General features: G+C 44.6%; 1 protein-coding gene and 1 pseudogene across 2 annotated transcripts; both read right to left on the reverse strand.

Moving 5' to 3' along the window:
- Window positions 1-1821: 1821 nt before the first annotated feature.
- On the reverse strand, window positions 1822-7488 carry LOC136504617 (mediator of RNA polymerase II transcription subunit 19a-like). 2 transcript variants are annotated; one of them, XM_066499575.1, is made up of 7 exons: window positions 7118-7488; window positions 5408-5475; window positions 3633-3919; window positions 3316-3546; window positions 3166-3225; window positions 2947-3071; window positions 1825-2354 (listed from the first exon to the last, which is right to left on the reverse strand). In XM_066499575.1, the coding sequence occupies exons 2-6, from the start codon at window positions 5436-5438 to the stop codon at window positions 3027-3029; spliced, it is 654 nt and encodes a 217-aa protein (XP_066355672.1). In that variant the 5' UTR covers window positions 5439-5475; window positions 7118-7488; the 3' UTR covers window positions 1825-2354; window positions 2947-3026. The 2 variants fall into 2 exon arrangements, with proteins under 2 accessions (XP_066355673.1, XP_066355672.1); XM_066499576.1 differs by lacking the exons at window positions 5408-5475; window positions 7118-7488 and adding an exon at window positions 4429-5344 and having other exon boundaries at window positions 1822-2354.
- Window positions 7489-7588: 100 nt separating this feature from the next.
- Window positions 7589-11177, reverse strand: LOC136504168 (hydroxyproline O-galactosyltransferase GALT2-like; annotated as a pseudogene).
- Window positions 11178-12802: the final 1625 nt, after the last annotated feature.

Genomic DNA, 12802 nt, shown 5'->3' on the forward strand with positions numbered 1-12802 from the left:
CACTCAGTGAGTGCACTTTTTCTTTTAAAAAGCGCACATCACTCAGAAGACTTCTTTAAGACAGGAGTTTTCAAACAACATAAGATTCAAGACCCTCCAACTTTTTGTTTCAAATAGCAAGAGGCTCAGGGGCTATACTCAGTGAGTGTACTTTTTTCTTCGAAAAAGCGCACGTCACCAAGAAGACTTCTTCAAGACAGACCACTTCAAGGCCTCATGACAAAAAGAACCCGGACCGATCTATATCCGAGTTCTTTTTGATAAAGAACCCGGGTATATGCTCGGGAGCCCTTCGACGAAGAATCAGAGCAATTTCAAGACAAGACCCTCCAGCTCCTTGTTCCAAATAGCAAGAGGCTCGGGGGCTACACCAAGATGGGAGTACTTTTTCTTTAAAAAAAAGCACACACCACTCGAAGATCCCAAGAAGCGCTACATGGTTTCACTCAAGAAAGCACTTGGGCGACGCTTGTTCCTGCTCGGCAAGACCTGAAGGAACAAAACAAGGCTTTCGGAGTTCAACCATGAAGTGCTCGGGGGCTTGTCGATGTGGGACCCACGGGATACACCGCAAGGAAGAGAGGAGATCTAGTTTGATTAGGATTCCTCTAATGTAATCCTAGTAGTAATACTACCCTGTAATCCTACTATGACTCTACATTGTAAACCGACTAGGACTCTGGTCTCCTGACTATATAAAGGAGGGCAGGGCTCCTTAGATGGGCAGGGAGCAGAAGAGAGTGAGAGACAACACTTTACAATCAATCCAACGTAATGTAGGGCTATTACTCGATCACGGTCGAGGGCCCGAACCAGGATAAATCGACTGTCTCTTGCGTTTACCGTCGAGTTCTGCATACGCTGAAGCCCGAACAAACTGTCCCGGGTACCCCCGTGGCAGGCTATCGGTGGTAAAACATCGACAACAACATTGATTTTTTCAAAAATTAAAGGTATCATATCAAAACTATTTTCTCATTATTTTTAATATAGTGTGCTAAGATAATTTATTTTTTTATTTAAATTAAAGGTATCATATTAAAATTATTTTCTCATTATTTTGATATATAGTTTGTGCCATGACAATGCACGTATATGTCTTTTCCTGTTTGGTCAAGCTTGTAGTTTTTATTTAGAGTTCGCTCCACTTTTTTTTTTTTTTTTGGAAGTGCGATCAAATGTCGGACACCAACTCACAAGATGCGCAGGCTGCCTAGTGCCTATAACCCCTTCCGGCCGGGGCACCTGCCTCCGTTGTCCGTCCGACGGGCGACGGCCCATCGGCCTTGCGGGACACAACTATACCGCCGCCACCGGCCGGCGGCGCTCGGTCGACTACGTCGCCTGTCGCCGTCAAGCACGACCTATCTACCTTGACATCGTCGTCGTGTGGCGCTTCCGCGACCGGGTCAGGTGGCGCGCGACGATGGCCCCGTTCGCTGGTCTGAATCTTGACTGAAACTGGCTGAAAAACACTGTTCTGGCTGAATTGTTGTGAGAGAAAAACACTATTCCGGCTGAAAAAACAAGCCGAACAAGCCGAATATGGGGTAAGCCGAACGAGGCCGATATATATAGAGAGAGAGAGCAAGGAAGCTTTTTTAGAACTTTCTTGCTATGTGGTTGACCTAGCAGCAAGCAGCTAAAATGATTAAACGTCTGGCACAAATCACGCAAAAAAGGTCACATCACGAACCAATAACCATACTTTGTAATAACAAAATCTTCATCATGGTTCAATAAGCATTATGCTAATTTGCATCCTGTTCGCTTGGTTTATAAACCGTACTTTTTCAACCAATGAACAGTATTTTTCTCTCACGACAAAACAGCCATCAGTACTTTCAATCATGACTTATCAGACAAGCCATCAGGACATTGACCCCCCAAATCATTCCATGTAGATCAACTCCGGTTATTGGCACAAGGAAGCACAGTTACCATGGAAAATAAACTTGCAAATGATTACCAACATTTAATTTAGCTACTGGATAAACAGCAAATCATCCTACTCTATGAATCAAGCTCGGTACGGTGGGAACACGAAATTATTTCTAATTCCCTGCCCTCAACATCATCTCTAGACCACAAACTGTATAACCATCCACAGCTACTCGGGGTACTCATGCTACGTGTTCAATAACAAACCTAGTATCAATAAGTGAGCTAGCCCTGCAATCGAAACAATCTCATTGCATATCCTTTCAATCGCTCCTACAACCAATTCTTCAGGGAGGAACAGAAAGTTGCACAGTTCAAAGGATTAGTCCTATGTTAACAAATTCAATTTTCCTCAAAATGGACTCTGCAAAAATACTGTCATGTTCTTATCAAGACCTCCAACTCATGACACCCTGCACCATCCAAACAAACATAAAAATTAGCATATCGTTCAGAACACACTGAGTTATTGATTGTTTTGTAAAAGTGTCAATTATTAAGACTTGAGTTTGACATGTTTCTCTGTGGTGCATAAACAGGCACAGAGCACAATAGTATTTTCAGAAATATACTGTTATGCTCCATATCAATTGTTATGCGTTGTGGTCTACATAAAGTCACACCATGCTATAAGACAGGCTAACAAGTTCATCAACATTGTATCACTACAGACAACCATCAAAGGAACATATAACTATTATTATTACTACCATTTTAGAACGAGTACAAAGGAAAAATTGAACAGTTTAAGTGTCCACATAGAATCTGAGATGGAGCTAAAAATCAGATGAGACTATTGTTAGGTCATAGCCTCATAGGGATGCCTCTTAACATGGCTTAAAACATGTTGACAATGCACCTCTAACTGAAACATTTGCATCAATAAACAGAAACCACCCAAATTAAGACAAGCTATGCAAGCCAGATCACTGAACAACAGAATCTAAAAAAAGTTACATGAAAAACAAATTGAATCCAATAGTAGGGAAGTAAAGAAGCACGTACCACTATTCTGCACAGGGTTTGAACCATCAGTCTCCTTTTAACAGCAAATTACAAGGATTGAAGCAAGAACTTAGGAAGTGTTAACTAAGTCCATTCCCCGTCTCATCAGTTTTGGAGCTCTTGTGCTGCCATAAGTTGATCGGCCACGTTAACAACAAAGCGACAAATTCTCTCTATGAAAGCTACTGTATCAGCAAGGAAATAATAGCAGTGTGCTACCTTACTCTTCTTGTGCTTATGCACATCCGCTGAATCTTCTGTTCCCTCATGCTTCCTCTTCTGATACAAATTGTTAGCATTGCCCATCAAAAGGTATATGGTTTGAAATGAAGCTATTCAGAGTTTTGAACATACAGAAAATGGACCAACCTTTTCATGATGTTTCTTTGAATCAGAATCATGATGACCACTTTTATCTTTTTTCTTATCCTTGTCTTTGTCTTTATCTTTGTCCTTACTCCGATCCTTATGCCGATGTTTGTGCTTCTTATGTTCCTTGTCTTTGTCCCTGTCTCTGTCTTTGTGCTTTTTATGCTTCTTCTCTTTGTCCTTGGACTCACTTTTTGGTTTACCCGAAATAGTCGGTATACCCTTTTCAGTCTGTTGATATGGTACATGTTGTAAACAGTAAAATGAGCAAATCTAATAATGCCATAAGAGAAGTGAGATGCTAGAAAGGATCTTACAGAGGGCAAATCCACAGGAGCTGTTTCTCGAAGTTGGAACGCTTGCCCCAGTGTTTCCATATCAAAGGGCTGAATATAAGCAGGTTTATCCCTCATATATGCATTCTGAACAAGTTGATCTAACTCCATTCCTTCTCCTTTGCGAATTTCAGTGTCTCCCACAACATTGTGAAGATAATGTGTATCTGATATTGCCAGTGGCAAAGGTTTCTTGCAAAAGAAATCATGGTGTGGCAGCAGTTTGTAGTGGCTGATCAAATCAACAGCACCAGTGAGCTCCCTTGGCCCTGAAATACAGAGATGATATTATCAAACAACCACATAGCCGACGAATAGGTTTCAGAAAAGATAGATGCACCAATATATCTATGAAGCAAAATTTAATCTAGCTTACAATAGACATTAGATGCAGTATGCAGCACATAAAGCAGCTTTGTGCACCATGTCACAAAATACTAACTGTCCAACTAACGCATTGTGAACTATGAATAAGTCAAAGCAGATGAATTTTTGCCCATTGTTAAAAGAACTGCAGTAAACAGCTAGCTACACGACATACTGGCATAAGCTGGCAAAAGAATCAGCACCAAAAGTTTGTATTTAAAATTCTAAGCATATAATTATTACTAATTTCTTGCAAGCTAATGAGGATAACTCATAATCAAGCAAGCTGTGATATTAATATCAGTCTGTTGCTTTGTGCCCACATGAATTAGGATTTAGCATTTCAGATTTGCATACTGAATAATTGTCATAAGGGGAAGTGGGAAACATAGGGATCACAAATAATAATTACCTGCTTCCATAAAACAAAATCATTTTTGTACCTTTCCAGCACTAACCATTAACCAACCATTCTGGTTGATAATACCAGCAACACAATCAAAATTCCAGATAGTGCTACTTGGCTGGCATAGATTTGCGGTCACACAAGAATGGACCGAGTTCGGAACGATGATATACGTGATCGCCTAGAGGTAGCACCAATTGAAGAAAAGCTTGTCCAACATCGGTTGGGGTGGTTTGGCCATGTCCAAAGAAGACCTCCAGAGGCACCAGTGCATTGTGGAGTCCTAAGCCAAGCTAATAATATGAGGAGAGGTAGAGGAAGACCGAAATTGACATGGGGGGAGGCAATAAAAAGAGATTTGAAAGCTTGGGATATACCTAGAGATCTATGTTTGAATATGAGTACTTGGAAAGCAGCTATTGAAGTGCCTGAACCGTGACTTGGGGCTCTTGGTGGGTTTCAACTCTAGCCTACCCCAACTTGCTTGGACTGAAAGGCTATGTTGTTGTTGTTGTTGTTGCTACTTGGCTGGCATAATACTGGTAATGGTAACTTGGAGGCAACCTATGCTAGGTGAGGACTTATCACTTAGCATGTAGTTTATGCACCTGGAGATCAGGAATCAGGACCCCAACAAAAGATAACCACCCATATTAACAATTTCATTTCTGAAAATTGTTTGTCCACCAAATACATATATAGGGTGCAATGAACCGTGCATCCCTAAACTTTCCACATATTCCCATCTGGGTCCATGAACTCTCAAAGTAATCATCTAGGTCCTTTAACTTTTCAAGTGATTCATTCAAAGTGTAAATTCAAGTCCATGATTGGACCTAGAGTGAACATAAAATGAACCACTTGAAAAGTTGAAGGATCCAGATGATCGATTTGAGAGTTCGTGGGCTTAGATAAGAATGCAGAAATTGTTTAAGGACCCACGATCCATTTCATTCTTTTAGATGAGTTTTAATCCAAACCCTACCGTTTCCAAACTTCTTGTCATCAGAATCCATCAGATTGGAGCTTGAGCTATGCAAAGAGCATCTTCACCTGAAATTCAATTAGGAAAGAATGTAACAACAAATGTGTAAAGGTAAAGCAAACTGGTTCTGCAATGAACAAACATGATATACACTACTACATATCTACATACCACACAGACATGTTAAATCCCATAACCATGCAAATGTCGATAGACAATGCATAACCACATATGGTGTCACCATCAAAAGTAATGAATAGGTTTTCCCTCTCTTATTTGAAATACTATGGAATTACATGACAATTGTCATGTGTAAAGTACTGTGATTTTAGCAAATCAAACATTATTTTTGAAAAAAAAAAACTTTAATTGGTTCCAAAGAGTAACAAGGTAAGGATGATTCAGATGTTATAAATGGAGCATACCAAGTGAAGAATTCAGTCCAGGTTAGCATTTTCTATTTCTCGTTTTAGTTTGTGTGTTATTTGAACAGAGCAAGACTGATATAGCAAAACCAGAGTAAAAGAGGAACCAAACAAAGGCTACATAGCATGTACATGTCAGCAGACAGAAACCTTGTGTGATATAACAGCTAGTAGATCAAAGCAGTGACCTAATCAGTGCAAAAGTTTGACTTAGGCCCATCAGCAACAATAACTGATGTCATGACATGACCAGATAGCAGCTTGATAATTGCTCAGTTAACATAATACTGAGAATAGGATATCATTCTGCTCTAGTTTTTTCATTTTTCCTTTGGGACAATACGGGGTTACCCAGGGCATGTGAAGTACAGCAGTTAGAATGCAAAAAATGAGTTGAGAAAAGCTTCAAGCGGACAAATCCTAGCAACAGGTCTCCGTAAGCATTACTATCCATGTATCCCAATCATTCTAGAGGCATTTCACAGAAAAATTGAGCAAGCACTAGGCCCAAGACCGCCCAATCAGACAATCAATCAACCTCATGTACAGTTACTAGTGGTAAAGGGCAAATACTGCCAAGTGCCACAAATCCACAATTGGCAAAACAGAGCACTAGAGAGGGCAGGCCAGCATGGCACCATACTAATTCCATACAAGATGCTTCTGACATTATTCGTAGGATAACAAGACAACATGCCTACATAAATGTTTTTTTGTTATTAAAGGGGACCAATAGTGCAAGTTTTATCATAGTTTGATTGAATTTGATTTTTTTTCAATGGAAGCTACATTAGCTTAGGGGGTTGTAGCCCCCCAGCCCCTCCAGCCCTATGACACTGATGGCCAGGAAACAACGGGCCTATTCGCGACGCCAAAACTTCTAAGACTGCAATCATAACTATAACCAGCAGAACCCAGCCTTGTAACCAATGGTTGACATCCAGGATGCTACCAGCAGAACCTAAGCATTAGATACCAATGGTTGACAACCAGGAAGCATCGCTACAAGCTCTCAGTTGAAGCGCATGAGCTCAATTGGTCCAGAAACAGCCCACTGAAACACCCGTGCGGCAAGCCAGGATACTGCAGGCAGCTAAAATGACCCTGCGCGGCAGGATGTACTGCAGGCAGCTAAATTGACCCTGCGTGAGTCTAATCGAACTATGGAGGTGGGTGGAATGCGTTAGTAGGGCAGCAGCACCACGAAGGTTAGGGTTCAATTCAATTCGTCGCTGTCGCAGCAGAGAGGAGGCACCGGACACCGGGGCAAGCTTGGGGAACTCACCGACGATCTCGAGGCCGGGGTAGGTCTCCGCGCCAATCCAGTGCCAGTAGAGCGCGGTGGCGGGGACTGGGGCGACGCCTCCCCGGCGAGGGCGGCGAAGACGTTCGAGTGGGAAGCGGGGCTGGGCCCCTGCGCGGTGTGTCCCGTCCGTCGCTGGCGGCGAGAACGCCGGCGGTGAGGGCGCGGCGGCGGCGGCGGTCGGTTGGGTAGCGAGCAGGCGAGAGAGGGAAAGGAAGGATCTGGAACCCCCGAAGTTTCGCTTTTCTTGCCTTCAGGTTTGTAACGGAGGGAGGTCTTGGCAAAACCACCGGACCCACACGGCGTTTTCTTGCCGTGGAGACTGGAGACCCCACCGGTCCAGCAGGCGGTGCGGCGACTCCAACAAGGAGTCCGTGTCCATGTACTAACCTGGATGTCAAATACGCCACCGACTTGCACAAGGAGTGTACAGGTAGAACACACAGGTCTGCATACAATCAGTGGGCACAGATTTCCATTCCATTTCAAACAGTCCACCAAATCAGTGGGCACAGATTTGAAGTTCTACAAATGGGCCGGCGCCTGTACAAGCAGCCAATGTGAATTCCCACCCACTCCTCCTCTCCTCTCCTCTCCTCTCCTCTCCTCATGTCTGCATTCACCTCAGTGAAGAACTGAAGATGAAGCAGCAGTTGATCACACACTTATCTGGTATACCTTCAATGTATAAAGAACCAAGGAACATTGTGATGTCGAGATCGAGATGACGGCTTCTGGCGTTAGTCGTCGAGCAGATGGTTGTATGGAACTGAACCCAGGCGAATGGAACAGAGATCATGAGCCTTGGTCCACCTCTCCCCTGTTGTACACAACCCTGTGACGGAAGGATGTCACACCTAGGCCACCATTTCCCCCTGCAGCCTCTCATGCTGTTATCTGTAGTTACAGCAGCTAGCGTGCCTTGCTGACAGTTTCTCCCAGAGGCACATCATCTGGCTAGGAGACTGGTAGTGCGCCGTGAAGTAGTTGTCCACGCAGCCGAACTGGCAGAACCTCCAGCTGTGGACGTACTGCACGGGGGCGCTCGCGTTGTAGTCCTCCACCCACATGCCCATGCTCACATCCTCCATCTTGAACAGCTGCGAGCAGCACAGAAGATGGCCGTCAGGAGGTGTTAGCGGAAGGCACAGTGGGCAATAGGTAAACGCATTGCAGTTAAAAGAGTGAACCTCACCCGCAGGGAGTGATTTGTATGCCGGGATGCTATATCTCTCGCGATGTCGGCCGAGATAACGTAGCCAGGTCCATTGGCGTACGGGGGATACGCCGCTTCAGGCCATTCCTGCAGGCGCACGCTTCGAGTGAGCAAACATATGCATGTTAAAATTGCAAACATGTGACGCTTATGCTGACATTAAGGTACCTCGTAGGTGACGGTCCATTTGCCGCTTCTTTGAGGCCTGTGCAAGAGGTTCAGGTTGCCCAGATACAGAGGTAAGGTTCTGTTGTAGGTAGTGATCTGTTGCAATACTATATCCAGCCGCACAAAGGTGTCATCATCACACTTCATGATGTAATCTGCAGTGACATTTTGCCCCTACACATAAACAAATGGCTCTCACCAATCAGCATTTGTCAATGTTGGATGATACATTGGAAATAGACATTTAATGCGAATGTAGCATGACTAACCCCGTATTGACATATCGCAACTGTTTTCAGAACCACCAGCTCATACCGGTCGATAAATGGCAGAATGACTATGTCTCCAAAATATTCTGCTTCCTTCTTCATAGTGCTGCGTTTATCTCCTTTCTGTGGCTCTACAGAAGGAAACACGTACAAACTCATAACAATACTGTTATTGATTGGACCGTTGGGAAATCATGAGAACTTATCGTACCAGCGCAACAAAGAACCGAGCAACTGCATTCCTCAATTGGATAGCCGGAAACTGCATCCAAGTTTTCCTAATAGCCATGCGCTCAGCGAAATGGTTTGTAGCAGAGAGGATGCCAATGAAAAGATGAATTGGTTCCTCTGGGACAGGGCGAGCCTTCCACCTTTCAGACATTTCCAAGACTTGATGGAGAGAAAAACTAGGATGGGCCTTTGGAAGCGCTGTTGCATATACAGAGTGAACATCTATGCCCCCTGTTATGGCTAAACCTGATGTATCTTCGAGAGTGAATCCCTGACAAATATTGGCAATAGAAAAATAAGCACCCAGTGATTTCTTTGCCAGACCTTCGAAATATCTCTACAATGGAATGTATTCTTTGGCAAGGGAACTAAAATTTACCATCCTATAAGGAAATGAGGCAACATGGCGGCCTCCCACATTAATATCATATCCTTCAACGCCAGCTTGGATAGTGAGAACAAACATCTTCCCCTCTGAAAATGGGAATGGCCATGTCATTTCTGGTTTCTTTGCTCGCCCGATAAATCTGTTGAACCATGAGCTTGTCTTTGTTTCTTTCGACTCAACCATGTCCTGCCGCTCCCATTTCGCACATTTTCTAAATCCATCGACTGCAAAGTTAACAATCTGCAAGAATAGGTACAAAGGACTAAAGGTGGCAGCCATAAGGTAGCAACAGACACGAGCAGCAATGCAAGCAACACATGGCCACTACGCATGGCTAAGAGCATCTTCAGAGCCTTTCTAAATCCCACTCTCTAAATCATCTTTTGAAGAGTCATTTGCATAAAAATCGCTTTCTATATCTTTTCACTCTCCAACAGTTTTTCTATATCTCGTGCGCACTCTAGACAGTCATTCTCGTCTTCTATTTTTGGCTAGCGAAAAATCCAGAATAAAGAAGACTATATTTGGATAACCATTTAGAGAAACTGTTGGATGTAGTTTTTCATCAAAATCTCTATTCCTAACATTTAGGAAGGGTATAGAGTCTCTTAGAGATGCTCTAAACTGGTGAAGAATTAACAAGGTTCTGGACAAAATTATTCAAAACATCAACGGCGTGTTCGATGGTTGGTTTCTGGGCTGGTTTGAACGGACTGATGCTGGTTTATTGTAAGAGGAAAACACTGTTGGCTTATTGACTGATTAAATAAGGCTGGCTGAAACCAACAATTTCCCAAGAACAGGGAGCTTGCATTGTCCAATTAATAAGCATGCAAAGTTTGCTACTTGCATTTTAGTTCAAATTTCGAAACAAACAACTGTTGGGGCGCGCCTCTTACCCAGGTCATCGTCTCTCGAAGGGGTGCCGTCGCAGCGCTGCGCCCTGCCCTGGCATTCGGAAGCAGGTGTTCATCTCCAGCACGGGGCGGCCGCTCCAGTCGCCGCGCAGCCGCGGGTTGAGGTGGAGTATCCTAGGCGGCTCCTCGCCGTCGGCGGCGCGCAGGCCGCGCAGCTCCACCGCGAACTGCGCCACCAGCACCGTCCCGTTGCCCGCGCCGCTCCGCTCTAGCGCCTCGACGTACTCGGGCCGCGCCGCGCGCGCCGTCCCCACCACCGTCACCGCGGACCCGGCCGCCAGCCCGCACGGCAGGAACGCCGCGGTCACCCCGGCGCCGAGCGCGAGCGAGCCGGGGCACTTGGCCGCGCCCTCCCCGTCTTCGCGTGAGGCGATGGAGTCGACGTCGCCGGCGAACGCGGAGGCCTCCTCCCACGCGGCGGCCCCGAGCGCCCACGCCTCGGCCGCCACGCGCTCCAGCTCCGTGGAGTTCCCCAGCCGGCCCCACCGCTTCCGCCGCTCCCCGACGGCCTCCTGCCGCCGGAGGATCTCGCCGGTGATGCGGCCGTACCCAGACACGCCCCCGCCGCTCGTACCGCCCCTCGCGCGGGCAGGCGGCTCCTTGACCTGCCGACGCCGCAGCGGCTCGCCCGCGCCGCCGAGGCCACCGAGCTTGACGGACACGAACAGTAGGTAGGCGAACGCCGCCGCGGCGAGGAGCGGCGCACCCCGGCCCCGGCGCGCGCGCAGCCGGCTCACGCCGAGGAATCCCTCGGAGCTGCGCGCGCGCTTCATGGCGGTGGCCGGGCCGGCGCTTGCCGGGTCTGGGGAGTGGTGGGATCCGGAGCGAGACGGGAAGGGAAAGTGATGGGTTGGGTTGGTGGTTTAGCGATAACGATCGCCAGCTAGGGCGTTGTTGCTGACGTGGCGGTTAATTAAAACCGTGTCTCACAGGCGCAGGTGGGTTACCGTTAGGGGGTGTTTGGGACTGCTCCACAAACTCTGCTCCACAAACTCCACCGTGGAGCAGCTCCACAAAAAATTGGAGTTTGTGGAGTACCTCTTTAGGTGCTCTCACAACTCCACCCTTTTTCCTGGAGCAGAGTGCGTGGAGCTAAAACCGTTTGGCTAAAAAACATAGAGCAGAGCTGAAAAACGTGGAGCGGAGCAGTCCCAAACACGCCCTTACTCCTTTCAGGTGTACCGTGTACGTTTAGTTCCTTGCAAAGATTTGGAGTTAGATTAGATGAAGCGTTTACTGTTTACTTGACTTAAATTGGGTTCTACTTTTGCAATGGAGTCGTAAAGTAGTACAGTACTTGCCTAGAGATACTTTTTGTTGTATTCAATATTAAGATAATAATAAGGGGTTTGCTAAACTTGATGTGACTAAATTTTAGTTTTCTTTTCGATGGCGGTTATTGCATATATTTAATACTAAATATGTAGTTTTAGTTCGTTGTAATTTCTGTAGACATAATCTTATAAATATGTAGTTTTAGTTCGTTGCATTTTCTGTAGACATAATCTGTAATTTTTTTGTTCTGAGAATAAAAAAAAATTCGTTAGACAAAATCATAAACCTGACAAAATTTGAAATGTGTTGGCACAAAGACAATTTGACATTAACAATTTATGATTATTTCTGTAGCCAGACAAGGGCAAAAACAAATCACAAAGTGACAATTTACTTGTACTAATCGGTAGTATAAGAGTGTTGCCTAAAATCATCTTAAAATTCAGGCACCTGAAATATAGGAGAAGTGTAATAATAATGGTTCTGAAGGGTACATCTCACATATATCACGCATTTTTACTTTATCTTGTGAATTATCACCTTCCTCATTCTAAATTATAAGATGTTTTAGCATTTTCTAGATTCATAGTTTTTATTATCTAGATATGATATATCTATCTAGATATGTAGCAGAACGTTATGAATATGGAAAACTCAAAACATCCTATAATTTAAAATAAAGTGAGTAGTATTTACTACGTCCATTTTAAATAGTCACTAAAAATTTAGGACGATACTTTTCAGACGGCTAATTATTACAAATAGCTACTAGCCTATATTTTTTTAACAATGCCTATTTTACTTTAATAGAGATCTAAACACAACATCTCATCTTTTAGAGCCTGTTTGGTTCCTAACCGTTGGTAACCACAACAGGTTGTGACGCCGCCAATGTTTGTAGCAAAGAAATTTAGCAAAAGTTATGAATCTAGAAAAGTCAAAACGTCTTATAATTTAGAATGGAATGAATAGTATTTACTGCACCCATTTAAAATAGCCACAAAATACTTAGGATGATATTATTCGCAGCTAGCCTATATTTATTTAACATACTTATTTTACATCAATAGAGATCTAAACATAACAATTCATCTTTGAGAGCCTGTTTGGTTCCCAGCTACGGCGCCGCCCAAGTTTGTGGTGGAGAACTTATGCCTAAAGTTGAATAGGAAAATGAACTACGAGGGCCGGGGCCGTGACCGC

Source organism: Miscanthus floridulus, chromosome 14 (genome assembly GCF_019320115.1).
Source record: "Miscanthus floridulus cultivar M001 chromosome 14, ASM1932011v1, whole genome shotgun sequence".
NCBI classification, from domain to species: domain Eukaryota; kingdom Viridiplantae; phylum Streptophyta; class Magnoliopsida; order Poales; family Poaceae; genus Miscanthus; species Miscanthus floridulus.

Coding starts and splice junctions, on each gene's coding strand:
- LOC136504617 (XM_066499575.1), bottom strand. CDS start 5,438: ATGGATTCTGATGACAAGAAGTTTGGAAACG. Junction 3,226..3,315: donor CAAAGAAACATCATGAAAAG/GTTGGTCCATTT, acceptor AATTTGTATCAG/AAGAGGAAGCATGAGGGAAC. Junction 3,072..3,165: donor ATAAGCACAAGAAGAGTAAG/GTAGCACACTGC, acceptor AACTTATGGCAG/CACAAGAGCTCCAAAACTGA.